General features: G+C 53.2%; 8 protein-coding genes across 8 annotated transcripts; 4 read left to right on the forward strand and 4 right to left on the reverse strand.

The window, feature by feature from the left end:
• Nucleotides 1-86: 86 nt before the first annotated feature.
• On the forward strand, nt 87-510 carry J4E86_003069 (uncharacterized protein; the record flags this gene model as incomplete). The annotated part of the gene is made up of 2 exons (XM_051443625.1): nt 87-126; nt 182-510. 2 exons carry the CDS (start codon nt 87-89, stop codon nt 508-510), a joined length of 369 nt encoding a protein of 122 aa, XP_051305120.1.
• A 1,003-nt stretch (nt 511-1,513) lies between these two features.
• On the reverse strand, nt 1,514-3,539 carry J4E86_003070 (uncharacterized protein; the record flags this gene model as incomplete). The annotated part of the gene is made up of 2 exons (XM_051443626.1): nt 1,514-2,092; nt 2,163-3,539. The coding sequence occupies 2 exons, from the start codon at nt 3,537-3,539 to the stop codon at nt 1,514-1,516; spliced, it is 1,956 nt and encodes a 651-aa protein (XP_051305121.1).
• Nucleotides 3,540-4,101: 562 nt separating this feature from the next.
• Nucleotides 4,102-5,433, forward strand: J4E86_003071 (uncharacterized protein; the record flags this gene model as incomplete). Its single annotated transcript, XM_051443627.1, has 1 exon — nt 4,102-5,433. One exon carries the CDS (start codon nt 4,102-4,104, stop codon nt 5,431-5,433), a length of 1,332 nt encoding a protein of 443 aa, XP_051305122.1.
• A 358-nt stretch (nt 5,434-5,791) lies between these two features.
• J4E86_003072 (uncharacterized protein) lies at nt 5,792-7,582 on the reverse strand (the record flags this gene model as incomplete). The annotated part of the gene is made up of 2 exons (XM_051443628.1): nt 5,792-7,395; nt 7,459-7,582. 2 exons carry the CDS (start codon nt 7,580-7,582, stop codon nt 5,792-5,794), a joined length of 1,728 nt encoding a protein of 575 aa, XP_051305123.1.
• An 816-nt stretch (nt 7,583-8,398) lies between these two features.
• On the reverse strand, nt 8,399-9,479 carry J4E86_003073 (uncharacterized protein; the record flags this gene model as incomplete). The annotated part of the gene is made up of 2 exons (XM_051443629.1): nt 8,399-9,242; nt 9,313-9,479. The coding sequence occupies 2 exons, from the start codon at nt 9,477-9,479 to the stop codon at nt 8,399-8,401; spliced, it is 1,011 nt and encodes a 336-aa protein (XP_051305124.1).
• A 778-nt stretch (nt 9,480-10,257) lies between these two features.
• Nucleotides 10,258-12,395, reverse strand: J4E86_003074 (uncharacterized protein; the record flags this gene model as incomplete). The annotated part of the gene is made up of 5 exons (XM_051443630.1): nt 10,258-11,244; nt 11,304-11,361; nt 11,410-11,636; nt 11,687-12,153; nt 12,218-12,395. 5 exons carry the CDS (start codon nt 12,393-12,395, stop codon nt 10,258-10,260), a joined length of 1,917 nt encoding a protein of 638 aa, XP_051305125.1.
• A 1,045-nt stretch (nt 12,396-13,440) lies between these two features.
• J4E86_003075 (uncharacterized protein) lies at nt 13,441-15,774 on the forward strand (the record flags this gene model as incomplete). Its single annotated transcript, XM_051443631.1, has 1 exon — nt 13,441-15,774. The coding sequence occupies one exon, from the start codon at nt 13,441-13,443 to the stop codon at nt 15,772-15,774; it is 2,334 nt and encodes a 777-aa protein (XP_051305126.1).
• An 889-nt stretch (nt 15,775-16,663) lies between these two features.
• J4E86_003076 (uncharacterized protein) lies at nt 16,664-18,133 on the forward strand (the record flags this gene model as incomplete). Its single annotated transcript, XM_051443632.1, has 2 exons — nt 16,664-16,955; nt 17,004-18,133. The coding sequence occupies 2 exons, from the start codon at nt 16,664-16,666 to the stop codon at nt 18,131-18,133; spliced, it is 1,422 nt and encodes a 473-aa protein (XP_051305127.1).
• Nucleotides 18,134-20,034: the final 1,901 nt, after the last annotated feature.

Below are 20,034 nucleotides of genomic sequence, written 5' to 3' on the forward strand. Positions count from 1 at the left end.
CCGATAGCTGGACTAGATAAAGATCTGGGGTCTCCGTGATATGAGCTCAATCATAACTTCCGCTGACCACCCATTCCTGACTCAACATGGATCGCGAGAAGATTGACACGATTGATCTTATCAAAGGTAACCAACACTCTATACATCTGTCACTTGTCTCCCCTATGGCTAACATCAATAGCAAATGCCCGTCTGCTCTATGGTCGTGACAGCACCTACGAAGTGGTCATTTACCAAGCTGCGGATTATCATAAAGATCCGAAGGATAAATCAGGCGAAGCAGACCAGGTCGGGGCTACAACAGCATTACTTGTCGCCTATGATCTGCCCGCAGAGAGAGACGGCTTCGTACTCATGACGCACACCGTAGGCCAGAAGGACACTCCCATCACCGTTCCTAAGGCCGTCAATGCGTTGGCAAAAGAGCTGAGGCACGAAGTTGCGCGCTACGATCAACGTCTGAAGAAGGGAGTGACATTCACTGGGATGATGATAAAGCCTCCCAGCTAGAAGACCATCGCTTATCTATAGACGGCCTGATTCGGTCACTTGAAGATTTGCCGACGGAAACTAGCTAATTGATACATCGTTTCTAGTGCTCAAACTATTCTGCTCTCGTTCCTAACTCCCTGGTGTCGGTATGTTTTATGTGATTCGATCCCATCCCACCATACGATGTATAGTTGACTACACTTTTGGTTCATTTTTTGTCCAACGCGACCTCAGCATAGATCAGATCTCCTGGCAGTCTGCGTTGCTTTGTAATGTTATTAAGCTTCAATTTTTATACCCATGTAGACGGTGGAACATCCATTGACTTGTTTTTTGGCCTTACCAACCCCACACATGCCCATGTTATGTATTCACGATCCACGAATAGTTTGCTGAACACCAAACGCCGTCTTCCGTTTGTCGTCAGAACGCATATATGGCTGTTTCTTAGACCAACCTACAACTGTTCTCGATAGACTCCACAATGGTCAGCCACTTTGAACGCTGCCACCTACTTTCCCTCATCAAAGACAATGCACGCCTACTATACGGCCCTGGATATACTTACTACATTACTACCTCCCGCGACAGCACTAACACTGCTCAGGCAAAGCTGTTTGGATACAACGTTAACGGAATTGGTGGACAAGTGCTACGTGTCGGGAATGCTGCGAATAGAGATATGGAACAAGCACTGGTGAATCTGCACGTGCAGTTGATGACACAAGTCTCTGTGCTGACTGGTAAGTCGACGAAATGTTGAGCCGCCAGGACATGAAGCTAACGCCATTTCTCTTAGAGCGCTATCCCGAGGGAAGGACGTTCAAGGTTGAGCTCTATGAGCCTCAACTGAAGAAGCCCCCAAGTGCTGGGGAACGATGATTGGGCATGGAAATGATTCGGAGGTGGGACATGATCAGAAGATTATCGTATGGATCGCTTGTAGATATTGTCTCCAACTCTAGTCCGATGCCAAGAGAGCGATCTGGGATAGCTCATTACTCATGCTACCAGCTGTCTCCTAGAAACCCACAGCCACACCAGGCCTTCTCTTCTCAATCCCCAGCACCATATCAACGTACTTCCTGTTTAGACCTTCTTTCTTTCGTGCAGCAAGCAGCGATGCGCTCTTGAGTACGTTCTTGATCTGACGACCATTGAGCTCCACACTTGCCAGTTCCTCCAGATCCTGATCCTTCCATCCCTCCAAGCCACCCAAGCTCTTCAAGAAGTTCTGCCAAATGCTCTTGCGAGAGGAAGAATTGAGATCAGGGTATGCCATACTGATGTGAATACGGGACTGGAAAGCAGCGTCGATGTTGTCAACGCGGTTGGTTGTCAAGAACAACATGCCTTCGTAGTACTCCAACACACGCAGGAAGATGGACACGAGCTTGTTCCGCTCTAGGTCGTGCGTGCTGCGCGCTTCAAGGAAGACGTCGCATTCGTCGAGTAGAAGTACGGCGTTCCATTTGGAGATCATCTCGAGGATATTGGTGAGCTTGCTCTCGACTTGGTCGGGGTCGATGCCCAAGTCGCCTGCTGATATCATGAACAAGGGAGCGCGCATGTGCTCGGCTACAGACTCTGCTGTAAGGGTCTAGAAGGTGTCAGTAACTTGGACCGTTGTGTTTCATTCAAAAAGCGGGGAGCTTTGTGGGGCGGCTTACCTTGCCAACTCCGGGAGGGCCGCTGAGCAGAGTGATGTGGCCACGGCCTTTTCCGCTGATGATGTCGTCGAACTTGCACTGGCTCATGGCTTGCGATTCGGCAAACGCAAGAATGAGCTCCTTCTGGTCTTGAGGGAGAACGAGCGAAGCGAAGGCATTGTCATTGAACTTGATGTCTTCGATGAGATCAAGGTAGAAAAACAGCCACTGCTTCTTCTTGAGCGAGTAGCCCCGGACTCTGGGCAAGCATAGAAGTTGGTGGTCCTCGGTGAGGCGTAGACGTTCTTCCTTGTCTTGCTTACCAAACACGTACTTCATCTCGGTCGGGTCTTGGATTTCGAGCTTCTCAGCGACGGCTTCAGGACCAGAGGCGCATTCTTTTGCGCTGAGAGGGTCGACTCGGTTGATGGAACGGGGAGAGAAGCGCTGGAAGCTGTCCGAGTCGATGATGATACGGCCGGTGCACATGTACGGCGCCTCATTGCCCTCCCTGTCCCATCCAATTGCGAAGCCATCGTATGCCATGTAGTGGCTGCCAGCAAGTGCTTCAAACTTCTTACCACGGCTGATCAGCGCTTCTCTGACTTTGGCTTCATGAGGATGGAATGACAATGGGAAGGCTGTCAAGCCCAGTATGGGAGCAGTGCCATGAAACTCTCGAATTCGAATAGTCTGGGCAGTGCGACCGAAAGTGCTGCCGTTCCAGTCGATGGCCTCAATGTTGATCTGGTACATCCTACCGCACTGGGTGTTGACGTAGGAGCCTGACTTCAATTTGTAGACCCCATACGCTCCGTTGTGAGAGTTGGAGTAGATGAGGGCGCCGGGCTGATACATGATCCAGATATGATCGAATGTTACTATGCCATGGCTGATGTAGTCCTCGAATGTCTTGATGACGTCCTTGAGCTCAGAGGAAAGAACTTCGTAGAGTAGCTCAACGTGTTCAGCAGTTGTGGCATCGAGATCTTTTCTGCTTTTGTACTCAAGTAGCTGAGCCCATCGATGAACAAAAGGAGTGAATGGCGCCTCGAACTCCAGGCGTTTCAATTCGCAATGGATGGCTGGGTAATCCTTCAGAACTTCAGCAAGAGCAGTCTTGAGCCAAGGAGACTGGATAATGATTGAGTGGATCTTGTATTTCCTGCGGGAGTCGTCTGACTTGAGCAGACGAGTGATGAGAGCGTGTTGGGCCGTCTCTTCATTCTCAGCAGGGTCTGCGACATCCTCGGGTTCCTGCTCAGTCCAGCTCCACTGCTTATTCTTGTCCCGCGGGCCTTGATAGAAGTTCTTGAAAGATGCAAGAGAACCTTCTGGCGCGAATTCCGCAGTGCCATTCGTGTCCTTGACACCGTTGGTGGGAGTCTCGCTGGGCATGATGGCGGTCTTCAACGAAGACAAGATCAAGCGCGTAGATGAAGTGAAAAGAAGTATGAGTTACGAGGCTGAAGTTATTGCTTCTGTACTCGACATACCAATAGACATGATGAGAAGTACCTTAACTTTATACACCAAACCGACCTGCAGGCACCAGCTTTACCTGCAAGAATCATGCTGTTCACCCTGTTCAGCCTGTTCAGGCGTTCCAATTCAACGTGAATACAGCAGCGGTTACAGCCTTGACTGTGCCACCCCATGGATGATCGACAATTCTGAGTGGCCATGACAGCGATACTAGGTAACCATGAGGGAGGTGGCGCAAGGCGTACAATGGCTGGACCCGAGCAGCTGTGCCTAGATGTGGCAAAGTGCTGATATCCGGTGAAGTCGCGAGGCATGTCTCAGATGGAGTCATAGGTGACTCAGGCAAGTGCAGTCCTCAAGTCATACCTGCAGCGGATGGGATGCTTGGCGCGGAGAAGATGCGGAGGTCCAGAGACGCGCTAAGACAGCGAGCGCATCGCGCAAGGCCAGGCCATGATTGGAGCCACCTCCCACCATGTCCAAAGAAGATGAGCCTTCATACATCGACTATGAGGCCTTTCTCGATCCAGACTTCTCGGCGACGTCATTCGCCAACACGCTCGTCCTCTCGACCAACAACCCCTCCGACACCCCGCTAGATCTGTCAACACCGCTGTCGCGCGTCCTCTTCGATGTCCAGGAAGTCGACACACATATCGATACCCTGACTACCAAGTCGGCACTGCCGCTGCTGGAACACACGCGAGACCATGCCGAATCGAGCGGACGCATACTGCACGAGGTGGAAGGACAGGTTGCCAGCTTGACCGAGTCGTACAAGACACTAGAGAAGGAGGTCATTGAGCGCTACGAGGTCGCTGAGCAGGTGCGATTGACAGCAGAGAGGCTCTGCGAGACTGTCAAGCTTGGTCGAGCTGTCGCGCGATGTCTCATGCTAGGCAGACAGCTCGAGGTGCGTATGTCGGAGCTGGGCGGTGTCGGCAGCGCAAAGAGGGAGGATCACAGGGCCATGGTACGCTCGGCAGACACAATACTGTCGCTGCGCCAGCTTCTGGCAGCCTCTAAATCGGGCGAGGAGGGTGAGGGCCTGGACAGGGTCAACGTGGTGAACACGCTCAAGAACGAGCTCGTGAACCCAGGCGAGCGCAGCATATCGTCGCGCGCTCAGCAGGTAGTCAAGGAGTTCTCCATGTCCTCGCTACTGTCCTCGTCAGGTCAAACATCGGCATCCACCTTTTCGCAGACCGAAGACACCAAGTCGAGAACCACGTCCGCGCTGCTCACCCTCTACCTCCTCTCGCCGGTATCGACCAAAACCACGACCGACACCTTCGAACCGACCCTCATGCTCAATGCGCTACAGGACTATCTGCAGACCCAGCTGAAGTCATCCCTCGCATCCCTCGCGCGCGCCTTGGGTCAGCTTCCCACATTAGACCGCACCCTCCTCGAGATATCCGCGCGGTGCCAAAACATCGTCGCACTACAATCCCTCCTTGAAAGCATCAAGCCACCCGCGCACCCTCTACTCGACGCCGCGCGTACTCCGAGCTTTTCCAACTTCCTACAACCCCTCCTCCAAGCCCTCGATACATCTTCGCTACCCAGCTACTTCTGGAGGACGCTCGCCTCCAACATGGCGCCGAGAGTGCAGGAGCTCATGAACAAGGGCGGTGTGTCTGCAAGGACGCTGAGGAGTAACAAGACTGCTGTTGGGGACTCGGTGAAGGAATGCGTGAGTCGTGGTAGTCAGCTACCCGGGGCGTTATCGAACAAGGGTGTCGCTGTGACTTGGGAGAGGGAGGCTGCTGTCATGGTTAGGAGTGTGACGGGGCCGATTAAATGAATAGACACATGAATACTATGAGAAACTCCCTATGCGTAGTATCTGGAGGCATTGACGCATGGGACTCATAGGACATGTTCGTATCATTAACATCACTTATTGTTGTAATCAATTTCACATCACATACGATCGAAAGTAGACTCAACAATGATGATGAAGATAAAACCGGAACTCCATTAGCTAACGCTACCCATGGTCCCAAGAAAGAAAACGAGAACCGTGTCATTCCCCCATGTAATCATAACCATTTTGTACGCATATACCTCAGCATGTATGAAAAGTGATCAAATGCTGAAAGGGGTACTGGTACACGTGAAAGCGCCGACATAACCAAAGAAACTCAGGGGAAGCGAGTCATTTACAACTCGTCCTTGACGCTCGAGGCAGAGGCCGAAGCCTCAGATGCCGCCGATGAGACAGAGTCGGTGACCTCAGAGGCAGCAGACTTGACAGACTTGGTAGCCTCAGAGGCGGCTGAGGAGGCTGAGTCGGAAGCGACAGAAGCGCCAGACTTGACGGTCTCGGTACCCTCTGAAGCGGCGGAAGCAGCAGAGTCGGTGGCGGAAGAGGCACTGGCCTTGGCGGATTCGGTAGCATCTGCGGCGGACTTAGCGGCAACTTCGGAGGCGGCCATGGCCTGTTCAGCGAGCTTTTCAGTCGTACCTTCGACGGCCTCGCCAATGCTGGCCTCGGCCTTGTGTGATCCGTTCTCCTGGATGAACTGGACGAGGTCCTCGACAGTGCGGGAACCAGAGTAGTCAACCGGGGAGTCCTTCTTGCCAGCGGGGAAGAGCTTGATGGTGGGGAAACCCTGGATCTCATCGGGAACGTCGTTGGCGGTGGCGTCAACCTTGGCGATGGTCACAAGCTTGGAGAGCTCATCGGAAGCGTAGAGCTGGCCGAGCTCCTCGTACTTGGGAGCAAGAGCCTTGCAGTGACCGCACCAGGGAGCGTAGAACTCAACGAGAACGTCCTTGTCGTTGTTGAGGACGACATCCTTGTAGTTGTGGGCGACGATGGTGGTAACGGGGCCGTCGTTGGATTCGGGAATGGGCTCAGACTTGATGCTGGGCTCGACCTTGCCAGCGAGGAAGTCATCGACGAACTTGCCAATCTCCTTCTCGGTGATCTTGGCCTCCTGGTCGTAGGGGAACTTCTCGTTCTTCTCGGTGCGCTGAATAGCGAAAGCGGGCCAGGTGCCGACCTTCAGGTTGAGGTTACCAGCGTGCTGGCCGAAGGACTTGGCGTCGATGGTGGCGAAGTTGATCTCGCCCTTGTGCTTGAGAGCGAGGGGCTTCAGCTCCTTGGCGAACTCCTCGCGCTCCTCGGGAGTCTCAGCGAAGATGTATGCGAGGGGAAGGCCAGCGGCCATGTATCCGGCGTAGGTCTCGGGGCCGACCTCACCGATGAGAGGGGTAGAGGCGACCTTGGCGAAGTCGCGGATAGCGTCTGCGTCGAAGGTCTCGGTGAAGACGTCCTTGCCGTCGTCGAAGGACTTGTAGAGGACGAGGCCGGGCTGCTTGACACCCTCAGCCTTGGCAAGGGCGGCGTCGTTGGTGGCTCCGAAGAGGAAGTTGTCGCGGAGACCGTTGGCGACCGAGGTGAAGGTCTCGTTGGAGGCCTTGTCGTCGGCGGCGAAGTAGGCGACGAGGACGACCTTGTCGGCGGTCTTGAACTCCTCGAGAGTGTCCTTTGTGACGTCGGAGACGGCGGGGAGAGCCTGCTTGGTCATGTACGAGATCAAGCTGTCGGCCTTGCGCTGTCCACCGTAGGGCGAGACATTCTCGGGGCCGCGGAAGACCTTGAGGGTGGGGTAGCCCTCAACGCCGTACTCCTGGCACAGATCCTGCTCCTCTGTGCAGTCGACCTTGACGAGGGCGATGTCCTTCTCCTTAAGTGTGGTAGCCGCCGTCTCGTACTCGGGAGCAAGTGCTTTGCAGTGGCCGCACCATGGCGCGAAGACTGTAGAAATGGTTAGTTCTGCAATTGTGTATTTGAGGGCTTGAGTAGTTCAGAGCTGCTTACACTCTGCAAGGACGAGGTCGTTCTCCTCGATGAAGCTCTTGAAGTTGTCGGTCTTCAGTTGCTTGACATCAGATGCGGCGGCGACGGCCGCAAAGAACGCAGCGCAGACAGTCGTGTACTTCATTTTGCTGTGCTTGTATGTGGTTGAAGTTGGGTAGGCACGACGAATTGGGGTAGGAGTAAGAGAGGACAGCGGTAGAGGGGCGCTTTATATTCCAAGTGGATGGCTGTGACTTTCGAGCAACTGTGTTCACACCAGCTTAGCGCTAGAGCGGCATGGTCCCTGCGCCTCCACCTATTTTCACCGCATTGAGAGACCACGTTGAACTTACCACCCACTGCACTTACCCGCCGCATGCCTGTACCCACCTTTGTCTAGCATTTCCCTAGCACTTTCGCCGCCGCCCCTCTACATCTCACTCACATCGCTTGGTCTCCCGACCGCTTGCAGTTAGCTTGCAGTTCCTGCCGATCCCAGTGCATATTATTAATCTGTGTTCACTTTCTACTTGCCATTCCCAACTGCGGCGAGTGTCAGCTTCTGAGGACAGGTGTTCCTTCACTCGGGTCATTCCAACCTGATTCACTCGGTGTGGCTCGTATCATTTCAATCGGCCCTCAACTAGTGGTGTACCCAGGTAGTCCTGGTGAATGCCGACCGACCCGTGGGGCAATCGCTTCCCTACTTGGCAAAAGTTCTAAAATGGGTTCGCTGGGTACTCACCAAATGTTCAAGGTCTGAATGGCTCGCTTTTTATCAATTCTGTTACATGGGGTACTCGCAATGTGTGCCGAGAGGAAACGTGGTCGTGTGAGATCTCACCGCGGAACGCTTCCGTTCTTATCTTATCTAAAAAAGCACATCGCCATCACTGAACGCGAGATGTGTTCTTTAAACCGTAATCAACAACGATATCAAAGTCAATTGATGATTACAAACCTACGCAGCAGTAGCGACCGTTTGACTTGCATCCTTCGCTTCATCTATCCCCGCTCCTTCCTTCAACTTGCGCATCCTCTCCTCCTCCTTCCTCTTCATCTCTTCTTGAATTCGCAATCGCTCGGGGATAACTGGTTGCCTCTTTCCAGAAATCTTGAAACCCTCAATCCGGTCCTTGCTCAACACCTTCATGGTCTTGCGCTCCACTGCGCTGTAGTTTCCATCGGCACGATCAAATACAAAAGGCTCCTTGACGGACACCGGTGGGTTAGTAATGACGCGGACTTGACGAAGTTGGTTGTTGGACGCTGAGTGCAGCATCAGCGGATGCAAAAGGTAGACGTCGCCAACTACACCGGTGGCTTCCACGAAAGCCTCATCGGGCATACTGGCAGCTAGGTCGTTAAACCACTTCAGTCCTTGCTCTTGTACAAACTCTGGGTTTTGCGCTCTTGGCGTCATCCTTGGGCTGACTCCGTCAGGATTCTCGTATAGATGTTTCGCCACAGTGGGAATGGCGGCAGGACAAATGTAGGTTCCACCACCGCCTGGAGCGATGTCTGACCATAGCGGGATGACCAAAAGCGCTTGCTCAGGTGAATCGAGGTAGTGGACAAAGAAGTCTCCGTCGACGTGCCAGCCAGGTAGCTCTTGAGGGCGTACCACTTTGTTGTGACCCTCTGGCGTTCCGAGGTTTACGATGAAGCCATCTTTCCAAGTCGATGCGTTAGAATCAACGCGGTCGCTGCCACCAACAAGGTTGCAAATTCCAGCCCAGGCTTTTGGTGCAAACTCTTCGACAGAGAATTCGTTGAAGAAGGGCATGTTTGTTCGCTCGGTGTGCCTGTATCCGTCATGTCAACGTCTGTTGAAGGCTACAAGTAAAGAGTTATAATTGAAGAAGGTACGCGTACCATGTCGACTTGTCTTTGGGATCCATACCCAATCGTGTCCAGAGCGTTTCCTGTAGTCCTTCTGCTTGCTCCCTTGTGAAGCAGTTGCTCAACTTCAACCATCCATTGTCCAGAAAGAAGTCAATTTGCTCTTGCGAGAGCTTGTATTGCTCCTCTGCATTGGCCATTGTGTCGTGTAGTAGTTTACTTGGGTATCGTATGTACTGCGGTGTTATCTCGGTTTGGTCGATGTGGTAGAATTGCAAGACTTGTGTCTGATATGGGAGACAAAATCAAGCTTATATGTCGTAAGTGAACATTCAAGAACGTATTTATGCGCGTGGGAATAGATTTCCTATTACCGCCCTCACGCGATTCTTAACGCCACCGACGGTAGGCGTAATGCTGCTAACGGCAGTAATGCCAATTTATCCGGTGGACGATTAGCCATGTGCCCGTTCAGGGTGCTACACGTGCCGTCCCCAGAAGTGCAAGCCCTGGAGATACCCTGCGGGGCAAGCTGTTTGGGGAAGCCGGCGGGGAATCCTCTCGTACTAACGAGAACATCGGAAATCCTAAGGCCCGCTGTTACCACGACCTAGACCGAGTAGGAAAAAAAGGTAGGGCGCTGCGAAGACTAGGTTATTTCCGGGCATTTCAACTGTCCGAGAGGCACCAGCAACGGCCCCGTGTTTCTCCTCCGCGGACGCGCACTTTTTGGTTTATTGGCTACAAAGATCGCGGCAGGATTTTGACAACGGGTAACGCGCTGCACTACGGCACGACGGATATTCTCCTTCGATGGCAGATGACTAATTCATGGGACTTGGGGTATGATTGCGATGGTTGATATGCATATTATATTCTACATACAATATTTACTCTTACATCAGCATCGTCCTTTGCGGTTTACAACGCCGTCATTCATGTCATTACCGCGTCGCGCGTATTCAGGTCGCAGTCCCCCTAGTTTCCAGGCCACCAGATGTAGTTGTTAGTCTCCTCTGGCGTATCAAAGACAAGCTCACTGCTCGAGTTCGTCGGTCTTTCAGGGAATGCATTAGTCTCGATGTTCCAGACCTTCATGTCGGAAGCCTTGACAGTGGAGTTGCTACCAGCCCAGATGCTGAAGCCAGTGCTGTCGGTGCGTGCAGGGTAGATACGAGTCGTAAGCCAGAAGCGGTCGTTGACAAGGACTTCTACGAGAGATCCGTCAACGAAGATATCCATGTGAAGAGACTCGGTGGTACCGTTGGAGAATGTGTATGGGTAGAAAAATCCGAGCATGGTGTAATTGGCAAACTCAACGATGGAAGATGAGTGCGAGCGGTCAACGTTGATGGTGTAGTTCTCTGGAGAATACCAGACGATAGTCTCTTCCTCGTGTCCGGGTGATTGGGCAATGACAACACCGGCAGGTCCAGTGAAGTCAGAAAGCGTAACCTGGAGGTGCATGTGACTGGTTCCGTTGCCGGAGATCGCGCCGGAGACACAGGCATTGTCGCCAGTCTCGATGACATGGGGCTCAGCTCCAGCGTGGAAGCCTTCCACAACCTCAGGTAGAGGACGGGCTCCTAGAGTGTATCCAGTGAAGGTACCATCACTGTGTTCTTCAACACGAGTGTTGCCCTTTGTAGTCAGACCGCCATTGGTGTTGACCAGGTCCTTGGTCTTGATGACGTACATCTCTCGAGGGATGGCCATGGCACCTTGGTAACCCATCTGGTTGATCGCAAAGTTGTTGCTCTCCTCGTTGGCCCAACCCCACTGGACGCGACGGTCGTTCTTTGAATCCCAGAAGCTGGTAACCGCGTAGAGAAGACCGGAGTCGATGGCGCCGCCCGACAGAGGGGTGAACTCAACAGAGCCGTTGTCCCTTCTGCTGACCTGACCTTCATTCCACAGGCCCCATTGTGCACGTGGATGCCAGGTAAGGTTGCCGCCTTCAGTACCCTGTAGGAAGCACGAAGTCAGTACATGTGTCACATGTAGCCGCCACGGCCGGAACTTACCATTAGAACGTAGTAATGAACGTCGTCATCTTCATCGGTCAAAGAGAAAAAGTTCGATCTGTAAAATCAGTACACGAGCGATTGCAGCGAACGGATACTGGCTTACACTTCGAAATTGAAGCCATAGGTTCCGGTCTCGATCAAAGAGCCAAGAGTCTCGTTCCTCTCGGGCTCCCACAGGGCACCCAGAAAAGTCCAGTCTGTCAAGTTGCTGGCGGGAGCACTGTAGAAAGGGATACGGCCACCGCCACCCTCGCCCTTTATGCCAGAACCAAGGACCATGTACCAATGGGGCTCTTCTTGTCCAAGAAGGGCATCCATCTCAGGCCAGGGCTTATACGAGTCAGTGATCGAAAAAACGATATTCCGGACGGATGGCATACCTCAACAAAAGGATCTCTCCACCCTGTAATATTCCATCCGCTGGGTGGCTCGGTCATAATAGGATTGCCAGCATACTGCTCCCAGGTTTCGCCGCCATCGTTAGAGATGACGATGCTCTGGCTCTCAGTTCCTTTGATGTAAGGCAAGGCCCAGTTTGTGGGGAGATATTGGACAGAAGTGTAGAAGGCGATGAGAGTACCGTCCTGCTGTCCTTGGAGATTCACGGGTTGAGCTGAGCCTGAGAATATACCAAGACCATAGTAACTGCTGTTGTCCGAGTCAGGAAAAGGACCGGTGCCAACAGACTGGGCCTGGTCATCTTCCCAGCCTCCAACATCTGTCCAAGTAATCATGTCTTTGGAGGTTGCATGACCCCAAGAGATGTTACCCCAGTTGACGTGGTTCGGATGCCACTGGTAATGGAGGTGATATCTATCCGTGGTAGGATCGTACATCATTCCACATGCTACAGAAATAGAGATACAAAGTCAGTATTTGTCTCACATGCACTTCGTACAGCCAAAACTTACGATCGTTGAGCCATCCTGCCGGTGCGGAGAAGTGGTACGTAGGGCGCCATCTTGTGAAGAGAGTGTTGTTGCCCAAGCCCTCGATGATATCGGCAGTCAGTACAGCTGGGACCTCCTGCGCGCCGACGGCGGAGAGGCTGCCAAGCGCAATGCTCAGGAGAGGAAGAGATCGAAACATGATGAGCTTGCAGATCGATACTCAAATCCAACAGCAGCCATGTGAGGTTTATGTACTTTTCCGCAGTAAACAAGCAGGGTCCACCAAGATCATTTGTGATCAAGATATTTGAGTCCAAGAGCTTGCGCCCCGAGCCTATGGTCTGGGCTGGCGCAATCCCGAAGCTGGGTGCAGTAGCTTGTTGACGATCCCCGCAAATTCGGCACCAGCTCTCCATGTTCCCCACAATCGGTACTGGAAAGAAGAAAGTGTCGTTCTCGAACATGCATGGAGAGGCTGGTATGCGCCACTCGGTCATCTCTTGCACGTTTGCTAACGTGATGTGACATAGCAGCGAGTCTCGAAGTCCGGGAGACTCTCCGATGAAGCTTGTGATACCTGCGCCTGGTCCAAGTCGAGGAAGACTTTTCTTGTATACACGACGTGGCTTGGCTGGAAATTACCGACAACGGTCCTTAGTAAGTAAATGGGTTGTTGTGCTACCGAGTATTCTCCCGAGATCCAAGTCTTACTGCGGGGATAACCAAGGGCTTGACTATGGAGAATACGGACGACATCGGACTCTTTGGGGTAGCTTCGGAGTGTGCAGCCCTTGCGCAGGAACGCTCGTGCGGAGGAACGAGCAGTCCCATGGAAAGGCGGCATGGAATGGGGTACCATAGATGTCGAACGCATAAGCGCTATTGCGTGCCACGATACGTAGGCATGGTACATGCATCTCCCAGCATTTTGTATCTTCTGGAGGTAGTAGTGCAAAGTAGTATCATCTGAGATATACTGATGAGCGATGCTTGTCAAGGGGGATCCACGCGAGTGTGTGGGTGAATGAGGTGGAAGTCGCGATCTCGGGAGACCGTGGCGGGCCTGCGAGACGTCATTGCTGGCGGGCGAATCAGGTCGCTTCCCTCCAAGCCTCCACGTTTCCTTTCTCCCAGCACCGCCGCATCACGCGAACGCGACTCTTCCCCGGTTGTGTTCGCTCTCATCACCCTCAGATGGGGACACGCATTCCTTTCTAATCGCCTTGCACCTTCACCACCGCACCATGAGTCGACTCAAGCTCTACGTCGCAGGCTCAGCCGCCATGGCCAACATTGTGCTGATGCGCGCATACTACGAGCGCCCCAACTTCTACTCGGCCGCCGTCTACATCTCCCAGAGCACCGGCTCGCTCATGTTCCTCGTCAACCTGATGCTCATCGTCGCCGCGAGCTTCGGCTATGGACTCCAACGCCTCTTCTACGGCCCCCTCCGCCCCATCGAGACCGAGCAGCTGTACGACAAGGCCTGGTTCGCTGTGAGCGAAACATTGCTGGCCATGACTATCTTTAGGGATGATCTCGGCATGTGGTTCTTCGCAATGTTCCTCTGCTTGCTTGCAGGCAAGGTCTGGCAGTGGATCGGAGAGGGGAGAGTCGAATTCCTCGAGCAACAGCCTCCGGCAAACCCCAAGCTCTTTCATTCGCGCCTCATGAGCTCCTTGCTATTGTCTGTTGCCTTCGACATCTTCATGATGCAGTACTGCATCGATTCGATCCTGTCAGAGGCACGGCCGGGTGTCATGGTCATGTTTGGCTTCGAATACGTCCTCCTGGCCACCGCATCGATATCGACCCTACTACGATACGCACTGTCGCTCGTCGAACTATACATTACACACCGCCAAGAGAAAGCACGAGAGGAGGCTCGTCGTATCGCAAGGGAACAAGCACGCCAGCAGGCTACAGCAGAAGGAATTGAAGCGCCTGCTGAGGCAGACGACGATGAAGACGAGGGCGACGTGCCCGGATGGGAAGAGAAGGGTCGCTGGGTATTCTACTTGGATCTCGCGACCGACTTTGTCAAGTCCTTCGTCTACCTGGGCTTCTTCGTCATTTTGATGACTTTCTACGGCATACCAATCCACATCATGAGAGACTTGTTCATGACCATCCGATCCCTCCTCAAGCGTATCCACGACTTCATCCAGTACCGAAACGCGACCCGCGACATGAACACACGCTATCCAGATGCGACGGCAGAAGAACTCGAGCGGGAGAACACATGTATCGTCTGTCGCGAAGAGATGCGGCCGTGGACACAACCAGGCGCAGATGGTGCACAGCCAGGTCGAAGAATGGATGAGCGACAACGGCCGAAGAAGCTCCCCTGCGGCCACATCCTACATTTCGGATGTCTCCGTAGTTGGCTTGAGCGACAGCAGGTCTGTCCCACGTGCCGAAGGCCAGTACTCTCATCGGCGACGACACAAACTACGCAACGCAACAACCAAGCCAACCCGGGCGAGCAAAACCTCCAGAACCGAGAGGCACTGCGAGCAATGTTTGGAGGGAATGCGCAGCAAGGTGCTGTCGGAGAGCAACAAGGACAAGGCCAGGGCCAGGGTCAGCAGGCTGCACCGCAAGGTGGACAAGCAAATCCTCCAGCAGGTAACATGCGCGTGTTCAACTTCGGGCCATTTCGGATCGCTCTCGGGAACATTCGCGTACCACCAGGACAACAGGACAATGTCGCTGTGCAGAACGCGATTCAGCGACTGCGCGAGCAAGCCAACGGAAACAACGCGGCGCAGAATCAAGATCATCAAAACCAAGCACAGGGCCACACGGGCTTCACGCCATGGGCTACTCCCAACCTTCCCACCGGCCCCATCCCCGGAGCGGTCGCGCTGCATCCGTCAGATATTCAGTCCGACATATTGCGCATACAACAGAACATCATTGAGTCGATGCGGCATCTCAACGCACAACACGAGCAACTTGAGGCTGTCCATAGACTTCTTGCTGAGCTCAACAGACTTCAGCAGGCTTCAGGCGTGGCTGCCGCGACAGGCCAAGAGCTACCACCTATTGCCCCATTGAACCCACCTAACATGAACTCGTTCGTACCGCAAGCCTACTTCGCCAGAGGGTCCGTTCTGCGACAGGGCGATCCCGGTGTGCCTGAAGGCTTGACGCTACCGGAAGGGTGGACATTGAGGCCGATGGCACTAGCGCCACGGAATAGCCAAGAAAGCGCGACACGTCCATCCTCGCAACCTGGACATCCGGCGCCAGAGAGTGGCTCGATACCGCCTCATCTTCAGACAACACAGCCAGTAGCGGAACCTGACGCAGGGCCTTCGACGTCCGCTCCCGCGGCCTCACCAAACCAGCCAGCTTCATCGACTCCAAACCCGACTACTTCCGATGAGCCCTCCAATCGTTCGCCGAAGCCTGCAGAGCCTAGCTCTCTAGAGTCAAGCTGGAGCTTTGGTAACGTAGGAGAGAGGACTGAGGCTGAGGGTTCAAGCTCTGCGGTTGCTGGAAGCAGCTCTGAGGGCCAGACTGCAACAAGGCGGACTGTTACTGTTGAAGATGTCGAAGACGGCGAGCAGTAGCTGGACGATGGGCGATGGGCGATGACACTGTTACGGTTCTGTATTGCATAGCGAGGCGTTCGGGTTTGTTGATTATTCTTGAGCGACAGGGAGTCGCATGTGTCAATGAAGCACGACAGGGAATCCCTGCGAATGCCAATTCATCACACCGGTCGGTGCTCCACCGCGTTTCTCGAGTGTACATTTGATTGTATCACCATCATTGAACAAAACAATGAAGCAAGCTTTGTTAACCATTCATCCTGTATGCACCCCGCACGCACATGCTCTTCAACTCGCAGGAATCCAGCCCCCGAGACGACACTGGACGATGGTTTGATGCACATTCGAATGCACATGTACATGCACGCACTCGGCCCTCCACTACCAGACCCACAAAGCTTATCGATGCCGGCCTAGCCTGCCCCATCCCGTCTTCGCTTGCCGCTAGCGCGAAACACGTGTCCAGTCAAACCTCGACTGCCTCCCAAGACACCATATCGAGGCGGCTACGTGCAGGTCGTGAACAGCACCAGGTTGAAACGGCGGCCTAGGCGGTGCGAGGACGGTGGGTAGCACCCAGTAACAGCTGCAGGAACGCAAGCCCTGCGACACACTTGCAAGCCCTCGAGGGCGTGTGCAGACCAGGGTCGGGCTGCCAACGGAATAAGTGTAAGGGCCCCCGTCTTGGGCGAGCGTGTTAACGGCGACTTGACTCGACTTAACACGACTTGAGGTTAACGTTGTGATTTGGCTTTTTGGATGACTCTTCATTCACTCTCGCTAATGGATGCTTAGACCGCACTTTGTTTATTGCAATTTTGTATACCTATCGTCCTTTTCTCTTCCCTTCTCTTCAGTTCCATTTTGCTTTGCATCTTTTCCTTGTTCGTTGTCTTGCGTTTTAGCGATGGCGGTCAAGTTAGACCATGCGCATGTTGCGCGTAGGCCTGAAGAGGCCGAGGTATCTACATGCGTCTCAGGCATCATAGAAGCTTTTCAAAATGGACTGGATATCTTCAAAAGCTTGCGCGAAAGAAGAAGAAAGCGCAGATCAAAGAGAGATACCGACACGCCTGATTCAACAAGTACTGCCGAGCACCAACTCTCAAAAAGCTTGCGCAGAGGGCCAGAGGAGGTAGCCGGAAAGTATACTGAATGCTACTACAGCGGCATCGGGCCGCGATTCGCAAAGGGCGATGGTAAGTATGAAGTCCACCCAACACATAAGCTGTACTAACGTAATGCAGCTATCGCGCACCAGTCACTCGCAGAGACATTGATCAAATTAAACACAGGCCTCGTTGCCATCATCGCAGCGTTCCTGAACCATGACGCGCAAAAAAGCGGAAAGGGTCACCTAGACATAGACTACAAGTCGTTGACCCACCTGTCCGACGCATCGCGGCGTGAAGCAATACAAAGCCTTACCCAGTTATATCAGCGACTAAGCCAATCTCAACTCCAGCTGCATAACATTGGCGCTCCACCGTGCCCGCGATGTGGCACAAGCAAACACCACGACTGCTCCCCTCGCAGCACTAGCCCTGAGAAGGAGAAGAAGAAGTCGAGCTCCACTCGTCAACGTTCCTCGGGTCATGTAGTCACACGCATGCCCATGAAGAACCGAAGCTCGAATGAACCCCGGCTCGTCGTCATGCGACCTAAGACCACCCGCAAGGGCAGCTCGTCGAGTAAGGAATCTTCTTCAGTGAAATCGCCGTCAAGTTCATCTCGCAGCTCTTCACCGCTGGCATCCCCTCAGCCAAAGAAGATCCAGATGGCTCCACAGCTACCCTTGTACGTACCTGTCGACCCATTCGAGCTTGAGACATCTGGTGTCATCAGAGGCACTCTAGGTGGCGCAGCACCAAAGGCCAGTAGTGGTGGTGTCAAAAAGCGCGTTGATTCCTTCGACGACCCGCGCGAACCATGGCCTCAAGAGAACGCCCACACAACTACCAAATCGCCCTCCCCAAAGCACCATAACGAGCCCACCCCCAAGCTCCCCACCTTTACCCCTACATCCCGCCGCTCACCATCTCCTGCTCACTCCAAACCTGCAGTCTCTTCCAAGCCTCCCCCAGTCCCGGAGAAACCCTCCTACCTATCCCCTCCACCACTCCTCGACCAGACCCCAGCAACCCTCCATTTCCGCCGCCGCTTGGACAAAGCCACACCATCGAGCTATACATTTGCTTCCGGTAGCACGAGACTGGGAGAGATACCCGAGAGACGCTGGAACATGCCCTTTGATTACCAGGAAGCTGAACGCCTCAACACTGAGGCTGCTCTGAATGGATACCCCAATGCGCCCACGGCAGATGCCAAGGACGCGAAGAAAAAGAAGCGTTTTGGCTTCATGCGACGAGGTGATTAGAGAATCATCTCGTTGGTGTTCGTTTATGTTTGTACAACTGTTGTTCCTCTCTTTTCACGTTTTGTTTCTTGCGGGTCTGCTATTCGCTCTTGCTTACTGGTGTTGGCGTTCACGCTGGTTGACTTTTCTCTCTACTCTATTGTTTTCATGGCGTTGGTCGGCATCTCTTTTCCTCTCTCTCTCCACTCTTGGCATCCGGCCCTGGGGGCCCGGTAATCATGGCTACGATTACGATTCTTTACGCTTTAACGACTTTGACGAGGATATACCCCCTTCTTTATTGGTTATACCCTTTTCTTTATTTGGTTGTTAACGGCGGCATCTATATACCCATATCTTGTTTTTGTTAGCGATGTCTGCATATAGCAGATGCTCTTTGGATTACTTGGTAGTATGATTAATTTGGATATAGTTTTCGGCTTCTACAATTGAAATTTGTTTGGATTGGCTATGATGTGCGACTTTTGATGGTGATGTTCAAGTGAGGTTCAGTGTCCAGGGGGAGCGTATAAAGATCTCATCCACCACGTGGCCACATTCCTCTACCCCTGCCCCTGCCCCTATTAGGCGCTACGTGTACCGGCGGAGGTTTCTTCCGCACGAGTCCGTCCTCTCCGAAGATCCAGCGATGTGAGTCGTTCACCATGTCTACCATCGTCTTGCCGTCAACATTGCTTGCGGTCCTCTCCGCACCTTTCTCTAACAGCAGATTGCACACTGCCGGACTGAATTGGAACTCTGATGCATGAGTAACTGCAGCAACTGAATTGAGCAAAGGTGTTTTTCCCTCTTGGTTCATTGCGTTTACTTCAGCACCATGTTCGAGGAGCATGCCGATAATTGACGTGGCTTTGGCTTCATCTGCTGGTAGAGTGATTTCACTCACGTAATGTAAGGCAGTCGTGCCAGATGTCGTCTTGGCGCACACATCAGCACCGGAGTCGATGAAATAGCGCACAAGCTTCTCATTACCACACTGAGCGGCCCTGTGGAGGGCCGTGAAGCCGTCTGAAGCACTGATGTGCAAATCGGCACCGTGGCTGTGAAGTAGTTGTACCAGCTGCAAGCGTTCCTCGAGCTTATTACTGCAATACCACCACGAATAAGAGTAGAATCCGACTGCAAAGAGAAGCGGTGTCCACCCAATGTCAGAACGATGGCTCTTTCCTGAAGTAACGTCGTGAACGTTTGCGCCGTGAGTAAGTAGCAGCTTTACGACTGATATATTGCCATGCTCGCATGCTGTATGAAGTGGCGTTTGTCCTTGAGGGGTTCTAGCAGAAATATCCGCACCATTCGCAATTAGAACTTCTGCGAAGGAGACATGTGCTGCCAAATGCAATGGCGTGTAGCCGTCCTCGTTCGTACCGGAAACGCTTGCTCCCGCACTAATGAGATCTTCCACGAGACTTGGATCATCATTTGCGTCGCTAATGATGCCGCAAAGCGGCGAATCTTGGTCAGGCGAAACGTGATGAACGTGCAGCCCATTCTCCAGAAGAAATCGTACAACATCTCGCGGCACGTGCGGCATATGCAGGCAAGCCCAAAAAGCTGTAGAGTGTCGACCTTGATCGTCGCGCGTATTGACATCAGCACCAGCTTTGACAAGACTTTTCATAATGCTAGAAAGGGATTTGTCCAGAGGGCAGCATACGGCTGGTGGTCGGCATCGGTCGTCACAGTCGTAGTCGTAAAGGGCGCAAATGAGGGCTTTTCCTAGGGCTGCCCCATTTCCATTGAGGCGTATGGGATCTGGAAACCTTGCATGGTAGTAGTCGAGAAGTAACTCAAAAGCTTCTTCATGCCAACACAAGGCCGCTCTTTCTATGGCTAGCCGTACAGCCTCTAGCCTGGACATATCAGAGAAGTCGCGAGTTCCATGCTTCTCTAGAATCAAG

The sequence above is a fragment of the Alternaria arbusti genome (assembly GCF_024043155.1).
Source record: "Alternaria arbusti strain BMP 1465 chromosome Unknown scaffold_3, whole genome shotgun sequence".
Classification (NCBI taxonomy): domain Eukaryota; kingdom Fungi; phylum Ascomycota; class Dothideomycetes; order Pleosporales; family Pleosporaceae; genus Alternaria; species Alternaria arbusti.